The sequence below is a fragment of the Nicotiana tomentosiformis genome, chromosome 11 (genome assembly GCF_000390325.3).
Source record: "Nicotiana tomentosiformis chromosome 11, ASM39032v3, whole genome shotgun sequence".
In the NCBI taxonomy this organism is placed as follows: domain Eukaryota; kingdom Viridiplantae; phylum Streptophyta; class Magnoliopsida; order Solanales; family Solanaceae; genus Nicotiana; species Nicotiana tomentosiformis.
Window position 1 is genome coordinate 115,976,632 of NC_090822.1, and position 19,129 is coordinate 115,995,760.

Genomic DNA, 19,129 nt, shown 5'->3' on the forward strand with positions numbered 1-19,129 from the left:
TATTTTTGAAGAACTCAACATTATCTGATTCTATAACTGTATTATTATGAATATCAAGATTTTCTGATTTATGAACTAGAAATCGATATGCTTTATTATTGATCGCATATCCTATAAAAACAAAATTAACGATTTTCGGTCTTATCTTTACCCTTTTGGGTTTAGGAACTTGCACTTTTTCCAAACACCCCCGCACTTTAAAATAATTCAAGTTGGGCTTCCTTCCTTTTTATTTTTTATATGGAATGGATTGTGTTTTGCTATGGGGTACTCGATTTAGTATCCGGTTAGCCGTAAGAATAGCTTTCTCCCACAAGTTCTGTGACAAACCAGAACTTATCAACAAGGCGTTCATCATATCCTTTAATGAACGATTCTTTCTTTCTACAATCCCATTGGATTGGGGCGTGTAAGGGGCAGTTGTTTGATGAATAATTTCATATTCTAAACATATTTCTTCAAAAGAAGATTCATATTTACCACCCCTATCACTTCTTATCATTTTGATTTTTTTGTTAAGTTGCGTTTCAACTTCATTTTTGTATTGCTTGAATGCATCTATTGCTTCATCTTTACTATTAAGTAAACATAGCAATATCGAGTACTATCGTCAATAAAAGTTATGAAATACTTCTTACCACCGCGAGATGGTATTGACTTCATGTCGCAAATATCTGTATGAATTAAGTCTAAAGGATTTGAATTCCTTTCAACTGACTTATAAGGATGTTTAACATACTTAGATTCCACACATATTTGACATTTTAATTTGTCGCATTCAAACTTAGGCAATACTTCCAAATTAATTATTTTTCACAAGGTTTTATAATTGACTTGTCCCAAACGTATATGCCATAAATCATTTGACTCAAGTAAGTAAAAAGAAGTTGGAATTTTATTATTCTCAACGACCATTACATTCAGTTTGAAAAGGCCCTCAGTGAGGCAACTATTTCCTACAAACATCTCATTCTTACTTATTACAAACTTATTAGATAAAAAAAAAATACACTTAAACCCATTCTTAACGAGAAGTGCAGCAGAGACTAAGTTCTTCCTTATTTCAGGAACATGAAGGACATTGTTCAGAGTCACCATCTTGCCAGAAATCATTTTCAGAAATATCTTGTCACATCCTTTAATCTTGGTCGTTGCAGAATTTTCCATAAAAAGCATCTCTTGGGATCCAATGGGAGCATATGTAGCAAACGCTTCTCTAACAGCACAAATATGGCGAGTGGCTCCAGAATCAATCCACCATTCATTAGGATTTCCCACAAGGTTGTATTCAGAAAGCATAGCACACAAGTCATCAGTATCATCTATTTTTCAACCATGTTTGCTTGACCATTCTTCTTGTCTTTCCTTGGAGCACGACAATCTGCAGATTTGTATCCAACTTTCCCACAGTTATAGGAATTTGCTTTGAACCGCTTCTTGCTTGGGTTGCTTTTTTGGTCTAGAAGGCTTCTTCCTCTTTCTATTATTTTGTAGAGAATCCTCAACAATATTTTCTCCCATTATTATTGAGTTTCCATGACCTTTCATTTCAGCAACTTTGTTGTCCTCTTCGATCCTCAACCGAATAATGAGATCTTCGAGTGACATCTCCTTGTGTTTGTGTTTCAAATAATTTTTGAAATCCTTCCACAAAGGAGGCAACTTCATAATCATCGTTGCAACTTGGAATGCTTCATTGATGACAAGACCTTCAATGAAAATTCTATCAGTAATAATAATATAATTAATACTTTCATCATAAGTATTAATTCGACTTATACCTTCAACAAGGAGATCGTGAATAATCACTTGCAATTCCTGAACTTGGGTAATAACAAACTTGGTATCTACCATTTTGTAGTCCAAATATTTTGAGCAACAAATTTCTTTAACCCGGCATCCTCAGTTTTGTATTTCTTTTCAAGCGCAATCCACAGTTCTTTTGACGTTTTCATATTACTATAGATGTTATACAGATCTTCCTCCAGTACGCTAAGAATGTAATTCTTACACAAAAAATCAGAATGCTTCCACGCCTCAGTCACGAGAAAGCATTCATTGTCTGGAGTTTCGTCAGGTAGAACAGGAACATCTTCCTTAATGAACTTCTGTAGACTTAAAGTCGTCAAGTAGAAGAACATCTTCTTCTGCCATCGCTTGTAATCAATCTCGGAAAATATTTCATGCTTTTCTGCCAGTGCCGGTGCTAGTGCCGGTGTTGTTCGGCTTGTTGATGCATTGGCAGTCACCATAGGAACAACCTAGTTTCCGTTCTGAGTCATCATTTCTGTAAAAGAATGACACAAACAAATATTTAATATACGACAAAGTTTTTATATTTTCAAATCGAATAAAACTGGAGTAGAAAATCACGTAGATTTTAATCTCCAATGGAGTAGAAAATTGCTAGGATTTTAATCTCCAAATAACAGATATTAAACCAAAACAGAATATGCGCTAAAGTAAACAAATGGAGTAGAAAACCACGAAGGTTTTAATCTCCAGAACGGGAGTAGAAAACCACAAAGATTTTAGTCTCCAGAACAGTGTGTATAACACAGATACATAATATAAAATTAAGTTCCATAAGCTTGTTAGTAAACTGTATTTGTAAATAATTCTGGAGAAGAAAATAACGTATAAACAGAAATGTAGAAGAAGTAGAAATTAATCTGAGCCCACTGAATTCACAGTGTATCCTTAAGGAACGTAATCCCCTCCTAGTACCCGAAGTTATGGATTATTTCCTCCCTGGATAGAACGGATTACACACTGGTGTAGCGGTACTTCAAACCCCAGTATTTCAACGAAAACAAATGGCGGCAGCAAATCACACTTACATTGTTTGTTTTGTAAGAAAACAATGCAGAAAGGAAGAGGAGAATTCAGAAATTTCGTAAGGATAATCTGAGGGAATGGTCTGCTCTTTATAGCCAACATGTTGAGTTTAAATGAAGAGGAGCAACTCTTCAGAACATTTGTTATGAATGTTCACGTAAAACGGCCATTACGTAAATGGTTGTTTATGCAAAATAAAACGGGAAATCAAAACGCGGAGAAAAATTAATTTACCGTTAAAAAAATGGCTAATTTGGATTAAAATAATATTACGTTAATCTTAATATTAATAAATAAATTTGGTTCAAAAAATTAATCAATCAATCATTTGACCGAAGCGGAAGTCGAGCCGAGCGACGATGACAATGCGAGGCTTACCTTCTTATTAACTCTTTAAGATCTAGAAGAAAAATAATTATATATATACCCATCAAAAATCTTTTCCTCCTCCAGTATGGGACAATATTCCTTTGTCAAGGAGGGAAAATTAAAATTTTATTTTTCCCTCCATTTTTCATGCATCCTCTTTTAAGCTAAACTAAGCTTAAAACCCAACAATATCCGCTTTAAAAATGACGACCAACAACAAGAAAAAATAAACAACTAAACTGTCATGCTTTGAATAACACGTAAAAGTCAGCTCCTACAAGCTTATATAGCTCAAACTATACATATGTGGGGTGTATCCCTCACTTTTACATTCTAACATTTCTCTCAAAAGTTTCAAACTTGATATACAAAAATATTTGTGCATCTTCATTCTTTTTCCTATCAATACTATAAGTGGCATAAAAAGAAGCAGAGAAGAAGATAGGCAAGTGGAAGCAGAAGCCATGGCTAACTGCGCCTTAACGTTATTGTCTCGTTTAAATAACAACGCGACTTCAACGGATCGAGATTATCACAATGATTTTGAATGTAAAACTTGCAATAAACGGTTTCCATCTTTTCAAGCGCTCGGCAACCACCGTGCAAGTCATAAACGGCCAAAATTACTCGCTGGAGCCGGAGATTTTCTTGTGCAATCCAAAAAGAATAAAATGCATGAATGTTATATTTGTGGTATGGAGTTCTATTTGGGTCAAGCTTTAGGTGGACATATGATACGTCATCAGAAAACGTCGTCGTCAGTAGCCAGAAAGACAAAGACACAGGTCACTGGTATTATTTTCTGCTGCTTGGACTTGAATTTAACCCCTGATGAAAATGTTGAATTGAAGTTATGGCCGACGGCTCCGGTTTCATCTCCTGTTTTGTGATGTTTTATTTAGGAGAAGTTGTAGTTGATTTGTTAATTCTTTTAGGACTCTGCATTCATTTTCTTGTAAAGTTCCTCAATTCAGTTTATTCTTTTACGTACTTATGTTGAATGTATATATACCACGTAGGGCTTGTAGGTATTTTCAAACCATGTGTTTGATTTTATCTTGAATAGTACTGGTTTGATCAGAAAATGTTGAGCAATACGTGTGTGATAAGTTATGTACCTTTTTGTATTTTGATAATCTAACAAATTTCATATGATAATCAGATAGGAGACGTGTTATACATCTTCAAAGTGCTCTAGAATAACAAGTTACATGTCTGGCACAAGTTCCAACATGTTCAATCAAAGAAATGGCAGAGGGAACATATGACTATCAGTTTCTCCGGCGACAAGTCAACTCCTTACAGTTGTTAAAGTCGCTGCATTGTTTCTCTGCACACGCAACAGTGCAACAGTCACTTTATGGAGCATGTCTTGTACCAGATAATTACATACATTATCCCAATGACCTCACTTATTTATTACCAACATAAGGCAAGGGAAAACACACTTGCAAACCCTAAATCATTAAGGCTCTCTTAAGTGTATTGCCGCCCCTATTGAACTAAAAAGCTTGAAGAACAAAGTTGCAACAGAACAAAGGACCATATCCCAGCACTGAGTCTATTACATGTCCTTAGTATTGTTGTACCTTTGTTAGTGTTATTTACTTGCAATTCCTACTCAGCTTAGTTAGAAGCATTCTGTAGGACATCATTTGTAAAACCATAAACCTTGTGTTTGTGTTTGGCTAGAGTAAGTCAAAGTGGTGAGTTTTGTAATATAGTTATTACAAATAGGCTTTCAATATAGTTATTACAAGTAGGTGAGGGATTAAGAGGTTAATTCCTATATTACAATAGATTGTAATATAAAATTTGCTCGGTTAGTGAAGTTAAAATCCTACGAGTGTAGGTCGTGGTTTTTAATCCCGTGAGCTGGGAGTTTTCCACGTAAAACACTGGTGTGTCATTTACTTACTGTTGTGTGTGTGTGTTTTCTGGGAATTGATAGAGAACCAGGTTCTCTATACAGTTTGGTGGACTTTAAGTTTCTTTCAATTGATATCAAAGCATGTTCTTTTTAAAAGGTTAACACCTAGAAAGGATCAACATGTCTGCTCCACCAAACTTTGAAGAAGGTCATTCAACCTACAAACTACCAAGATTTAATGGACAATACTACGGATGATGGAAGACAAGGATGCATGATAGTATCATGGCTGAAGATTCAGAGCTTTGGGATGTCATCTGCGATGGACCCTTCGTCCCTATGAAGACCATTAGCGAGCCAGCAGTGACAGTACCAAAGACATGGAAGGAGTACAATGATGTCGACTGCAAAGCTATAGAGAAAAACTTTCGAGCAAAGAAGATCCTCGTCTGCGGTATTGGACGAGACGAGTATAATAGAATTTCTGCTTGTCAATCTGCCAAGGAGATCTCGGAGGCTCTCCAAACTGCACATGAAGGAACAACTCAAGTAAAGCAATCAAAGATCGACATTCTCACTACTGAATATGAACTCTTCAGTATGAATGATGATGAATCCATTCAGAACATACATACTCGATTCACCTCGATCATTAATGAGCTCCACTATCTAGGAGAGATCATTCCAAGGAATAAACTTGTTCGGAAAATACTTAGTGTATTACCTGGTTCTTGGGAAAGCAAAGTCAATGCTATCACAGAGGCAAAAGATTTGTAAAGCTGACCTTTGACGAACTCATTGGAAATCTGAAGATCTATGAAATGAAGAAAAAGAAGGACCAAGAAAGAAGAGAACACAAAAAGGAAAAGAACCTTGTCCTCAAGACAAACAACAATGATTCAAGTGGTGAGGATGCTGACATGGCCTATTTGATAAGGAGATTGAAGAAAATGGTTCGCAGAAATGGAGGCATTCCGAAAAAGGACAGCTCTAGCAGAACAAAAGGCTATGACTTATGTCATAAATGCAGAAAGCCAGGACATTTCATCAAAGATTGTCCTCTCCACAAGCAAGATAAGTAAAATCACAACACAAACAAAATAGTTAAGAGGAACACGGTTCCTGACAGAAAATTCAAGAGAAAAGATGTTGTTGACAATGTTGTGAAACAAGCTCTTGCTGTATGGGGAGACTCCTCCAGTGAATCTGAGGGAGATGATGAACAAGGCAACACATCTACAATGGTAGTTGAAAGCGAAGCAGCTGAATATAACTCCATCTTTGCCCTGATGGCAAAATCTGACAAGGATGAAAATGATGATGATGATGATGAGGTAAACTTTCTAGACGTTCAAATAAATTTGAAGTCTTATTCCAAAAAGAAGCTTGTATCCTTAGCTAATGTTTTGATTGATGCTTATCATAATCTTATCAATGATAAAAATATGTTAACTAGGGAACTAGGAGAGGTAGAACATGCGAGAGATGATTTAGTAGTCGTAGTGGTTGATTTAAAAGAAAGCATTGGGGATTTAAAGAAAGAAAAGGATGCTCTAACTAAGAAAATTGAAAACGTAGAGCATGAAAGAGATGACTTGTTAGTAGTAGTTGTGGATATAAAAGAAATAATAGAATAATTAAAAAGAGAGAATAGTTCTGGAAACACTTTAAAAGGTAAGGAGGTGGCAAGTGAGGCATACCTTAAACTCAAAAATGAGCTCAAAATGGTGAAATTGAGTCTGTGTGCTGAACTTGAAAGAAATAGACAACTTCAGGAAAATCTACGCAGGGTTAAAATGACCTAGATAAATCTCTAAAGTGGACCTCATTCTCTGGTACAATCACTGCTATGTATAAATATAACGGGGATACATGCAGAGAATTGGGTTCCAAAAGGAAAAGACTCCTTACAACTCACATAGCAAGTATGTTACTGTCCCTGATAACTGGCTTTGCACTCATTGTGGTAACACTGGGCAATTTAAAGAATCCTGTAAAGTCATATTTCAGTCCCACCAGTAAAACAAAGTTCTTGTTGAAAAAGAACCTACAGCTAAAGAACCCGGTCCCTCAAATAAAAAATGTGTAATGCATGCTTGGATAAGAAGAAGTTTAATTCGTCATTTTCCTCATTACATGAGACCCAAACTTGTTCCTAAGTCTAATATATGATTTCCTTGTGTGCAGGGAGCAGTGAAAAGAAGCATCCAAAGATGGTATATGGATAGTGACTTCTCTAAGCATATGACTAGAAGCACTAATGATTTTCTTTCACTCAAAGTCCTTTGGCAATGGCAAAAGGGGATATATTCTGGGAGTTGGAAGAGTTGGGAAGACACTCACTCACTCAATTGAGAATGTGTACTATGTGAATAGCCTGAAATACAGCCTACTAAATGTCTCTCAAATCTACGACAAAGGAAACAAAGTTAAATTCTTATCAAAGACTTACACAGTCACCAATCTTATGACTGGTGAAGTAGTTCTAATGGCAAAAAGATTCAAAAATATCTACATTGCTGATTTTGAATGTTTGAACAATGGGGATCTTACATGTTTGAGTGTTGTTGATGTGGCATAGAAAATTGGGACATGCAAGCTTCTCGTTGATGAACAAGCTGGTTAAGAAGGACCTGGTTCGTGGGCTGCCTAAGTCAAGGTTCAAGTATCACAATGTGTGTGATGCATGTGTAAGAGGAAATCAAGTGCGGTCATCCTTCAAGCCAAAAAAGAAAGTAAGTACCTCAAGGCCACTTGATCTCCTTCATATGGACTTGTATGGACCTATGAGGGTGCCCAATAGAGGAGGAAAGAAGTATATTTTCGTCATAATTGATGACTACTCCAGATTCACATGGACCTAGTTTCTCATAACCAAGGATGAAATTTTTCCAGTCTTTGTTGCCTTTGTGAAGCAGATTCAAGTGAAAATGAGCCATAATGTTGTAAGCATAAGATCTGATCATGGCATAGAGTTCGACAATGCAAAATTCGACAAATTCTGTGCTGAAAATGGTATAAGTCATAATTTTTCAGCTCCCAGAACACCCCCAACAAAATTGTGTTGTGGAGAGAAAAAATAGGACTCTAGAAGACATGGCAAGGATGATACTAATTGACACTGGTGTACCAAAAATCCTTTGGGTGTAGGCAGTCAACACTGCTTGCTATTTGATAAACAAGTGCATGATCAGGTCCCTCTTAAACAAGACCCCGTATGAATTGCTAAACGGGAGAAAACCCAAGCTAACTTACCTAAGAACATTTGGTGCAAATGTTTCATTTTCAATAATGGTAAGGAAGTGCTGGAAAAATTTGATGCCAAATATGATGAAGGAATCCTTCTTGGATATTCCTCACAAAGCAAAACATACAAGGTCTATAACAAAAGGACTCAATGTGTTGAAGAAAACATACATATAATCTTTGATGAATCACACAACTTATGTGGAAGAGATTCACATGATAAGAATGATCAAGACAGAGAGCAGTCAAAGGTTCCTGGAGAAGTTATTGATATGGCAAATGGAAAGGCTGATCTGATGAGTCAAGTCAAGGAATCTAACGAAAAAGATACAGCAGAACCTCCAGCTAATCAGAAGAACCTGGTTCCTTCAGTACAACAACTGAAGCAGAAAACAGAGTTGTTGATGCCGTGCAAGGAACTCCTGATGCTCAGCAAAGAAGTGCACTCACTCTTCCATTGATGTTAATGATGGATCTCATCCAGAGGAACCTGGGTCTTCTTACAATGAGATTAAGGTGTCCAACTGGAAGCATAAAAGTTCATATTCTCTCCAAAATGTGATCACTCATCTTGATTTAGGGATTCAAACTAGATCAAAGACAAGAAGCACATTTGCCTTCTCAACTCTCCTTTTCTCAAATTGAGCCCAAAAATATCAAGGAAGTATTAAAAGATGCTGACTGGATTATTGCTATGCAAGATGAACTCCATCAATTTGAGAGGAACAGTGTATGGAACCTGGTTCCTCGACCCTCAGATAGAACTATTATAGGAACCAGGTGGGTGTTCAAAAACAAGCTTGATGAGTTTGGGAATACAACAAGGAACAAGGCCAGATTAGTGGTTCAAGGCTATAATCAAGAAGAAGGTATTGACTATGATGAGACTTTTGCTCCAATTGCATGAATGGAAGTCATCAGAATTCTCATTGCATTTGCATCTCATATGGAATTCAAATTGTTCCAAAAGGATGTCAAGAGTGCATTTATGAATGGGTATTTAAAGGAAGAAGTCTTCGTCAAACAACCACCTGGTTTTGAGTGTCATGAGCATCCTGAACATGTATTCATGCTTGACAAGGCACTATATGGGTTAAAGAAGGACCCTCGTGCATGGTATGAAAGGTTGTTCAGGTTCCTTCTGGAAAATGGCTTCACAAGAGAAAAAATTAACAACACTCTATTTTTGAAGAAACGAGGGAGGAACCTGCTGATTGTACAAGTTTATGTTGACGACATCATTTTTTGGTGCAACAAATGATTCCTTGTGTAAGGAGTTTTCCAAGCGTATGGGAAGCGAGTTTGAGATGAGCATGATGGGGGAACTGAACTTTTTCTTAGGTCTGCAAGTTAAGCAAACCTCTAAGGGAACGATGATAAGTCAGCAGAAGTACATTAAAGAGCTTCTGAAGAGATTTGAGATGGAAAGTTCAAAGACCATTGATACTCCTATTGCCACTGCCACTTGTCTGCACATGGATGGACCTGGTTTTCCTGTGAACGAAATCATGTATAGAGGTATCATTGGTTCACTCTTGTATCTCACAACCAGCAGACCTGATATTATGTTCAATGTGGGATTATGTGCTAGATTCCAATCAAGTCCAAATAAATATCATCTGAAAGCTGCCAAGAAGATTCTAAGGTATCTCAAAGAAATACGGGACCTGGTCCTCTACTATCCTTCAAGAAATAATTTTGACTTAATTGGGTATATTGATGTTGATTATGCTGGTTACTTGGTGTATAGAAAGAGAACATCTGGCATGACACATTTTCTAGGGGCATGCTTGATTTCATGGGGTACAAAACAAACAAAACTATGTAGCATTTTTTACTGCAGAAGCTGAATATGTGGCAGTTGCATCCTGTTGTGCTCAACTACTGTGGATCAAGCAATAACTGGAGGATTTTGGTGTGTTTTATGATTGCGTGCCATTACTGTGTGACAACACAAGTGCTCTCAACAAGGCAAAGAATCCGGTCCAACATAAGGTAACAAAACACATTGATGTGCGACATCATTTTCTTAGGGACAATGTTGAAAAGGGTCTCATCTGCATGAAGTTTTGCAAAATAAAGAACCAGGTAGCTGATATATTCACCAAAGCATTGAGCATAGAACACTTTGAAAAGAATCGACTGTCGTTGGGGCTGATAAAACCAAACTAAGCACCAGGTCCCTCAATTCGGCTATGAAAGAATGAACATGTAAAACTGCTAAAAATATTTTTTTTTTGGCAATTTCTAACTCATTTATATACCGTTACAGGTAAACATGCATGGTAACTACAGAGCAAACAAGTAGCTAATAATATTTCATTTTAGTAAAAGGATGAGGCTCACATTTACAAAACTCAGTCAGCGAACCTGGTTCCCTTGACTCAGGTTAGTAGTTCAATTTACACTCATGCACGTTTTAAACGGCTATAAAAATGCCATGTCATTAAATGTTTCCGCTTCTCTCTCTCATCCTTTTAAAACCCAAACGTCACACCCGTTACAAACTGACCCGTCTTCCCAGCATGTTGCACCTTTTTGTAACCGGTCCCTCACCCCTTCTAAATAACCCCAAAAGACGTCATTCTCACAAATATCCACATCAAAGCCATCAAACTTCTTTTTTCTCTCAAAAACCCTCTCTTTCTCGTGTCCCTACTTCCAAAAATGCATTATGTCTTCTCAGAATCTAGAGGTTTCAAATGTTACCAGTGTCACTCCCACTGTGTCTTCATCTCATGAAGCACTGGAGCGTGAGCCTGAGTCACAACCATCACCCAGTCAAAACCCCAACTCAAACCAACAACCACCCATTATTTCTTCTCTACCCATCGAGTTTTGGTTCTCACCGCAATCGTAAAAATCAAATGCCAAAATATTTGTCTCTACAACCTCTCCCACTGCTTCGTCGAAAAAAATAGCATACGACGAAATATTGGACAGAGAAGAGGGACAAAAGGTCTCAAGTCAGTAGGTTGGGGAAGCCTCTGCAGCCTAACAAGATGTTGTTGGCAGTGGTGAAATATCAGAAGTGTCTGCTCCAAGTTTTGATCTGAATGTTGCCTCTCTGACGGGTAAATGGTAATGTTCCTCCTACATCTTCTAATTCTACACTATTGGGTGTGAATGAGAGAGAATCTATAGAGAATATGCTACTTGTTGCTACCGATGGAGGGTTAGTTAGAGAATATGAGTTTGGTGATGTGACCGCTGGGTCTCAAGGGGAAGGAGAAGGAAATGGAGTTGGAGGTGGAGAACTGGTGCCTCTTGAAAATATGGTGCCAGTCAGTACTATAGGGAAAACAACAGAGGGGCCTGCTCTCTCTTCCCAAGAAGAGAACTTTGCTCCTACTTGGGATGAAACCCCATGCTCCTCAAAAGAGCCCCAGGTCAGTACTGACCCTACTCCTTCTCCCCACTTTGATATAGTGCCATTGGATTTTATTATTCCTGAAATGAGACCCTTCCCTGAAGAGGAGAATGATAATAGTGAGGAAGACTATGATGATGTGACTGTAGCAAGTTTCATTGTTTCTAGAAGTGGTAGGATAGTTCCCAAAGAGCCCACTCTTAAGAGACCCACTACTATGCAACAGAAGAAAGAAGCTCTTGAGAGTGCTCTGAAGAGAAACAAGGAAGAAAAGAAAAGAAAGAGGCTGGTGAAAGAGGGAAAGCTAGTGAATGCGGAGGATGTGCCTACAGAAAACATTATGAATGTTGAAGATGAAGGGGTGTATGAGGAACCTGCTTCCTTAATCGTAAATTCTCTAAGAAATTTGTGCCTACAAAGCACAAAAGAGGATAAACCAAAGTGGTGGAGTTTGATAAAGAGAAGAGTGTTGAAGGAGAGGAGTCTGGTGAGAAAGGTAAATCTGAAAAGAAGGAGAAAAGTATGAAGAAGTCTTTGAAGAGGATGGCCAGTAACAAAGAGAAACCTGGTTCCTCCAAGAAAGCCAAAGTGGATGTGTCGGAGGTTGAGAGAAGAGAAAATCTTAAGAAGCAAAGGGTGCTATGGGGCAGAGCATTTGACGCTTACATTCTTGAAATGTCAGGCATGAGACAACTGTTTGCAATTTGTGAATTTCAGAAGTGGACTCATTTGTTTACCATTCAGAGTCCCAAGGTTTATGAACAAAAATCAATAAAGCCAAATAAAGTGAATGCACAAGCTCGAATTCTTGAAAGGTCCCTAGCAGAGTCGCAAGAGTTGTCACACCCCTTTTTACCCCCAAAAGATATATATGGTATGGATTGTGAGTTAAAGAATATTTTTAATTAAAGTGACAAACTTGAGTAGAGAATATTTTACTTAAAGAGTCACCACTTGGAAGGGTGTTCCAAGTCACCTTTTATTTGAATCACTAGTCAAAGAAAAGTTAGACTCTATTTTTATCGGTCTGCAAAAATAAAGTTCGGGTAAGGAATTCTGTTGACCGGGGAGAAGGTGTAAGGCATTCCCCGAGTCTCGTGGTTCTAGCATGGTTGCTTTATTGACTTAAACTTGGCTTGAATTAATTCTGGATAAGTTGCACTTTATTTGGCTTTATGCTTCTCCAATGTCCGCTTTTATTTATTAAAATAAATTAAGAAAAAAAAGATTTGAATAATATTTAAATACCCTAACCGCACTACGCAAGCGATTGCGCGACCGAGATAAATTTTATTAATTTTATCATAATAGCGCTACGCACGCGAATCCGCAGTCATGACAAGAATTATTACTATGTTATTATATTTTGGAAAAAATTAATACATTTGAGAAAATTAATTTTTTTATTTTTTATTTTATTAAAAGTTACTATCGTGCTACGCAAGCGAATCCGCGATTAAGGGGGTTAATTAAATTAAGAAATAACTATGGTATTAGATTATTGAGTTCGTCATGATCACTAGGTGATTGAGTCATTTAATAAATAAATAAAGCATCTAAATTTATTGAATTTGTTTAGCGGACTAAAAGTCAATATTTAAGGAAAAATAATCTTTCACTTTATTATTATTATTATTATTATTATTATTATTATTATTTTGAAACTTAACTAGACTATTATTATTGTTTTCCTAAAAGAAGGGAATTGACTAACCTTAGAGATTACGCTTATGGGGTTAGTAAAACAAAATTAGATTGATTGGTCATTGTCAAACTAAAAAAAAATTTTACAAATTCAAAATGAGTAGTGTATGGCTAAATGAAATGGCTTTGGGGTTATTACTATTGCTAATTTAAAAGATGAGACTAGTGCGGAAAAATTATTTACTTACGTTGCTTAAAACTAGTAAGATGTGGGCTTGTGATGACATTGAAATGAGGCAGCCCAATGTTGGGCTGATGGAGTCAATGGGCTCATGTCCAAGACAAAATCCAATAGGCCCGTATGCTCTAGGACTTCAAATCTGCAGATGTGGCCTTTTAGAGTCACATTACAGATCTAACCATATCTTGCTATTTGCAATCCATAGCCAACTATTTACAAAAATAAGTTTACAGAGACTATCTTTCTATTCACAGTTTAACTACCTTACTAAAATAAACTTTTTCAAGAAATAAGCAAGATTATTGGGACTTTAAAAATAAATAAAAAAACTAGTAAAAAAAAGTTTAGCTTGGCAACAATATAGGGACAAACATAGCTACATGGGTTCAAAATTTAATATATCCTCCTTTCATACAACCAAACAACTGAGGGCCCAGTGGAATTATATTTAACGCTTTAGAAAAAAAAAATAAAGATGTTTGACACAGTTTAATTAACTAACATATAATCATAACATTATCCAACATTCAAGAGCATATAAAATTGAATTACAACAGAAGGATAAAGCTACTAATATTTTTCAACATCATTATCTTTCATTCCAACTTAATTTAGGAGTTTACATCGTCCGAGAATTACCTGGACAACAAAGAGAAGAACAAATATAGCAAAGTCAGCTCTTTCCAAAATCAAGAAGCGGATAACAAAACAATTAAACGGGCAGCAACATAGCAAAAAAACGACAACCAGCAGATTTCAAACCCAAGAAAATGAACCAGAAATACCCAGCAAAACAGTTGAAACCAGCAATTATATAACTCCAGAAGAAGCTTTCAAGACTACTCTATTTTTCTTAAACAAGTTTTGCACTTAAGAATCAACTCACAAAAGCTCACAATATTCAGCTACTAAAGGATGCTTTAGCTACCGATTTTTCTCTCTCTCTTTTTTGTGAGTCGAGAGATCTCCCTTTCCTGCTTTAAAGATGTATGTTTTATATATGAGAAACAACCAGCTATTTCATGATTAAAAATCAGTCTTTTTGACAGATTTTTTACAAAATTATGCACTTAAATTCAAAAGGCAAGACTTTCTAGTTCAATCTCATCCAAAAAAGAGTATTTCAACCAAAATCTGCTCTTCACTATTCAAAGACAGACTTTTGTTAAAAAACTGTCCAAAAGTCTATATGTTCTTACCAAACAATTGACTTGTGAGTTTTGTACTCAAAAAGTCCCTGAAGCAGTAAATAAGCAACCTAGCAAGTACCTATACTCTCAAGTATTCCTTCACTAACTCACTTTCATCAATACAAAACTATTCTACTACTTCAACAAGTGCAAAAACAGAAAATTTAGCATTTCAAACTTTAAACACTAATGCTAAAATAATTAATAAGAGACAAAATAAAATCTGAAAAAATAAAAATAAAATAAAAAATCAGCCAAGAAAAAAAATATATGATATTTTACCATTTCACAATTCAAGTGGCCGAAACAATGGTGGTACGCCAAACGAGGGTGTTGTAACGACCCAGCCGGTCGTTTCGAGAGTTATAACCCTGTTTCCCCCATTTATGCTACTTCTGTGTTCTTCAATTATATTATGATATATCGGGTTAGTTGGTTCGGGCCCGGGAGTGGTTTCGGAGTGAATTGAGACACTTAGTCTCTTTATTAGAAGCTTAAATTGGAAAAGTCAACCGGATATTGACTTATGTGTAAACGATATCGGATTTGAATTTTGATGGTATCGTTAGCTCCGTTAGGTAATTTTGGACTTAGGAGCACGTTCGGAATGTGATTTGGAGGTCCGTAGTGGAATTTATCTTGAATTGGCAAAAATTAAAAATTTGACAATTTTGGTCGGCAGTGAAAAATTTGATATCAAGGTCAGAATGAATTTCTGGAAGTTAGAGTAGGTTCGTGGTGTCATTTGTGACGTGTGTGTAAAATTTGAGGTTATTCGAACGTGGTTTGATAGGTTTCGGCGTCGTTTGCGAAATTTGGAAGTTTAGGAGTTCTTAGGCTTGAATCCGAAGATAACTTGGTGTTTTGATATTATTTTGAGTGATTCGAAGGTTTGACTAAGTTTGCATGGGGTTAAATGACTTGTTGGCATGTTTGGTTAAGGTCTCGGGGGGCCTCAGGTGTGTTTCGGATGCTTAACGGTTGAGTTTTGGACTTATGAGATTGCTGAAGACTTCTGATATATGGTAGTTTCGCACCTGCGGTGTGGAGGCCGCAGGTGCGTACTCGCATGTGCGGAGGAAGGAACGTAGAAGTGGGAGTTGAGGAGATAGCCGGGGGTCGCAGGTGCGAGGTTGTTTCCACATCTGCGAGCCCGCAGATGCACCTGAAGCTCCGCAGATGCGAAAAATGAGTTGGAGGGGAGGATCGCAGAAGCGGACTTTTGTCCGCAGGTGCGCACACGCAGGCGCGACCACTTGCACACAGATGCGGACCCAGCCCTTTTAGTCATTCCTGCACCTGCGATGTAATTTCCGCAGGTGCGGCGTCGTAGATGCAACTGAAGGTCCGCAGGTGCAGAAGAACTGGACAGAAAAGTGAGATTTCGAGGGTTTGATTCCAATTTCAATTTAGGGACTTTGAGACCTCGGTGTGAGGCGATGTTTCGAGGTTTCTTCATTAAGATTGTTTGGGCAAGTGATTCTAACTCGGATTGGACTATATTCCATGAATCTATTGCTATTTTCATCATTTAATTAGAGATTTGAGTTGTAAATTTGGGAAAAAATGGTAGAAATTTCATAAGCTTAAATTTCGAGTTTTGGAAGGTGATTTGAGGTTGGATTCGAGTAATTCTTGTATGGTTGGGCTTGTGAGTGGATGTGTGTTCATATTTTGTGACTTTTGTCAAATTTCGAGACGTGGGCCCGGGGGCCGGTTTGAGTCGATTTCGAATTTTTGGCTATACTTTAGTAGTTTTCTTGTGGAATTAATCCTTTTATCCTTTATTGATTGTGTTTTATTACTTGTGGCTAGATTCGGGACATTTGGAGGCCGATCTGAGAGGAAAAGGCATCGAAGAGTAGGATTTTGCTCGGATTAAGGTAAGTAACAGTCTTAAATCTTATTTTGAGGGTATGAAACACCGAGAATTTGTATAATGTGATATTTGGAGGTGACGCACATGCTAGGTGACGGGCGTGTGAGCGTGCACCATGAGGGATTGTGAGCATATGGGCTGTAGGAGCCCCTCCGGAGTCTGTACACCCCCAGTGAGCGCATGTACCTTTGATTGTGAGTATTGAGGCTGAGAGCCGAGTGATTGAGCTATTGAGATAGATGAGTGACAGTAGCCCTGTGAGGTTGTACTTGCTCTTATTTTGTTGTTGCACTTCGTTGCTAATTGTTATTGCTGAGAAACTTTCTGGAGGGCTAATATTGTTGTACCTGAACTCGAAATGTTTTGATTTAAAACACCGAATTGAAAGCATGCCTACTTTTCTTGCCGAAATTACTAAAATGAACTGCAATTGTGTAGCTCGTGACTGCTTCTCAGTTTCTTATTTAATTTTATTACTTACTGAGTTGGAAGTACTCACGTTACTCCCTACACCTTGTGTGCAGATTCAGGTGTGACTGGACGTGGAGGTCAATGAGTTCATGCGCAATTGATCTTCCGGAGATTTACGAGATAGCTGCCAGTGTTCGCAGACCTTGTGCTCCCTCCTCATTATCTTTCTTTCTCTATATTGATATCTAGACGCAGACTATTGTAGACATTGTCTTTTAGATTGAGAGTCTAGTTGCTCATGACTTAGTGACACCCCGATGTCCGGCTATTTTTCCGCACTTATGTTTTATTTGGGTTTTACCCCCATATTTATGAGAAACTCCGATTATTTTTAATGTATTAATTCTTTTCTGTTAAATTTAGAAAGTATTTTGGAAAGGTCGGTTTGCCTAGTACCATGATAGGCGCCATCACGATGGGTTAGGTTTTGGGTCGTGACAAGTTTGTATCAAAGTCTAGGTTACATAGGTCTCACGAGTCATGAGCGAGTTTAGTAGAGTCTTGCGAATCAGTACGGAGACATTTGTACTTATCTTCGGGAGGCTGCATGACCCTTAGGAAACTCCACATTCTTGAATTCTTGTCGTGCGAATCTGTTGATTCTAGTAACTAAACATCTGTTATTTCATTCTCTTACAGATGGTGAGGACTCGTACTACCGATCAGGAGGGCCAGCCACAAATACCACCAACCAGGGCCGCGAGAGGTCGAGCCCACGGTAGAGGATATGGTAGGGGCAGAGGTGCATCCCGCACAACAGCTGAGGCAGTACCTGCAGATCCACTAGTTGCCCTAGATCAGGACCAGATTCCAGTTGTTGATGCACCGGCTCAGGCACCAACTGTGCCTATTATGATTCCAGGCCTTCAGGAGGCCTTAGCTCAGATTCTGACTGCGTGCACCAGCCTTGCTCAGGCGGTCTCTGTCCGGTTGCAGCAGCCACTTCTCAGGCTGGGGGAGGTTCTCAGACTCCCGCTGCTCGCACACCAGAGCAGGTGGTATAGGGATTCCAGACACCAGGGGCACCACCCGCCCATCCGGTTGCAGCTGCTCAGGACTATGTGGTTCCTGTTATGCCTGAGGATGAGCATCGTAGATTGGAGAGGTTTGGGAGACTCCAGCCTCCATCTTTCATTGGTGCAGAGGGAGAGGATGCACATGGTTTCTTGGACAGGTGTCAGAGGATACTCTGTACAGCAGGTATTCTGGAGACCCGTTGAGTCTCGTTCACTACCTTTCAGTTCTCTGGGGCTGCATTCAGTTGGTGGGAGGCTTACGAGAGGCGTAGGCCGGTCGGTGTAGCACCCCTTACTTGGCAGCAGTTCTCTAGTATCTTTCTGGAGAAGTTCGTGCCTCAGTCTTGCATAGAGGAGCTGCACAAATAGTTTGAGCAACTTTGTTAGGGTGATATGTCTATGACGCAGTATGAGATGGGATTCTCAAAGTTGGCCCTTATCTGGTTGGTTCCCACAGACAGGGAGAGGATCTTGAGGTTTATATATGGCCTCACTTATCAGTTGCGATTGCTTATGACCAAAGAGAGAGTGTTTGGTGCTATTTTTGATGGAGTTGTCGACATTGCTCGGCAGAATGAGATGGTTCGCGGTCAGTAGAGGGTTGAGAGGGAGGCCAAGAGGCCTCATGGACATGGTGGATTTAGTGGTACTCCTTCTGGGGGTTAGTTCCAGCACGGTAGAGGTCGTCCATTCGGACATGCTTAGATGGCTCGCCCAGTTCACCATGGTACATCATCTGGCCATGGATCTCACAGTTATCAGCAGGGCCGTTCATCTCTTGGTGCCCTTCCAGCGCAAAGTTCTTCTCGTGCTCCATCGGGTCAGGGTTCGTCTATGCCGGGTCCTTCTGCTAGTTATCCCGTGCTCGTGGATCCCTTCAGTCCCCAGCACCAGCACCGGGGTGTTTCTATGAGTGTGGAGAGTTTGGTCACATGAGGAGAGAGTGTCCTCGTCTAGTGGGAGGTCCCGCTCCGCAGAGGAGCCAGTCTATGTCA

At 38.5% G+C, this 19,129-nt stretch overlaps 4 protein-coding genes across 4 annotated transcripts; 3 read left to right on the top strand and 1 right to left on the bottom strand.

Moving 5' to 3' along the window:
* Nucleotides 1–1,410: 1,410 nt before the first annotated feature.
* On the bottom strand, nt 1,411–2,252 carry LOC138902061 (uncharacterized). Its single transcript, XM_070189872.1, has 2 exons — nt 1,894–2,252; nt 1,411–1,723 (listed from the first exon to the last, which is right to left on the bottom strand). Exons 1-2 carry the CDS (start codon nt 2,250–2,252, stop codon nt 1,411–1,413), a joined length of 672 nt encoding a protein of 223 aa, XP_070045973.1.
* A 564-nt stretch (nt 2,253–2,816) lies between these two features.
* On the top strand, nt 2,817–4,097 carry LOC104119082 (zinc finger protein ZAT12-like). The gene is made up of 2 exons (XM_033652253.1): nt 2,817–2,896; nt 3,623–4,097. Exons 1-2 carry the CDS (start codon nt 2,817–2,819, stop codon nt 4,095–4,097), a joined length of 555 nt encoding a protein of 184 aa, XP_033508144.1.
* A 1,265-nt stretch (nt 4,098–5,362) lies between these two features.
* Nucleotides 5,363–5,854, top strand: LOC117273158 (uncharacterized). The gene has a single exon (XM_033652254.1). It carries the CDS (start codon nt 5,363–5,365, stop codon nt 5,852–5,854), a length of 492 nt encoding a protein of 163 aa, XP_033508145.1.
* A 3,758-nt stretch (nt 5,855–9,612) lies between these two features.
* LOC138902062 (uncharacterized mitochondrial protein AtMg00810-like) lies at nt 9,613–10,173 on the top strand. Its single transcript, XM_070189873.1, has one exon. It carries the CDS (start codon nt 9,613–9,615, stop codon nt 10,171–10,173), a length of 561 nt encoding a protein of 186 aa, XP_070045974.1.
* The last annotated feature ends 8,956 nt before the right edge of the window (nt 10,174–19,129 follow it).

Bases quoted from the DNA above. Each gene is read 5' to 3' on its own strand.
- LOC138902061 (XM_070189872.1), bottom strand. From the start codon at position 2,252: ATGGTGACTGCCAATGCATCAACAAGCCGAACAACACCGGCACTAGCA. The intron at 1,724-1,893 runs GTTAAAGAAATT...TATTACTGATAG, and splicing joins TACAAAACTGAGGATGCCGG to AATTTTCATTGAAGGTCTTG.
- LOC104119082 (XM_033652253.1), top strand. From the start codon at position 2,817: ATGGCGGCAGCAAATCACACTTACATTGTTTGTTTTGTAAGAAAACAA. The intron at 2,897-3,622 runs GTAAGGATAATC...CAATACTATAAG, and splicing joins GAGGAGAATTCAGAAATTTC to TGGCATAAAAAGAAGCAGAG.
- LOC117273158 (XM_033652254.1), top strand. From the start codon at position 5,363: ATGGCTGAAGATTCAGAGCTTTGGGATGTCATCTGCGATGGACCCTTC.
- LOC138902062 (XM_070189873.1), top strand. From the start codon at position 9,613: ATGGGAAGCGAGTTTGAGATGAGCATGATGGGGGAACTGAACTTTTTC.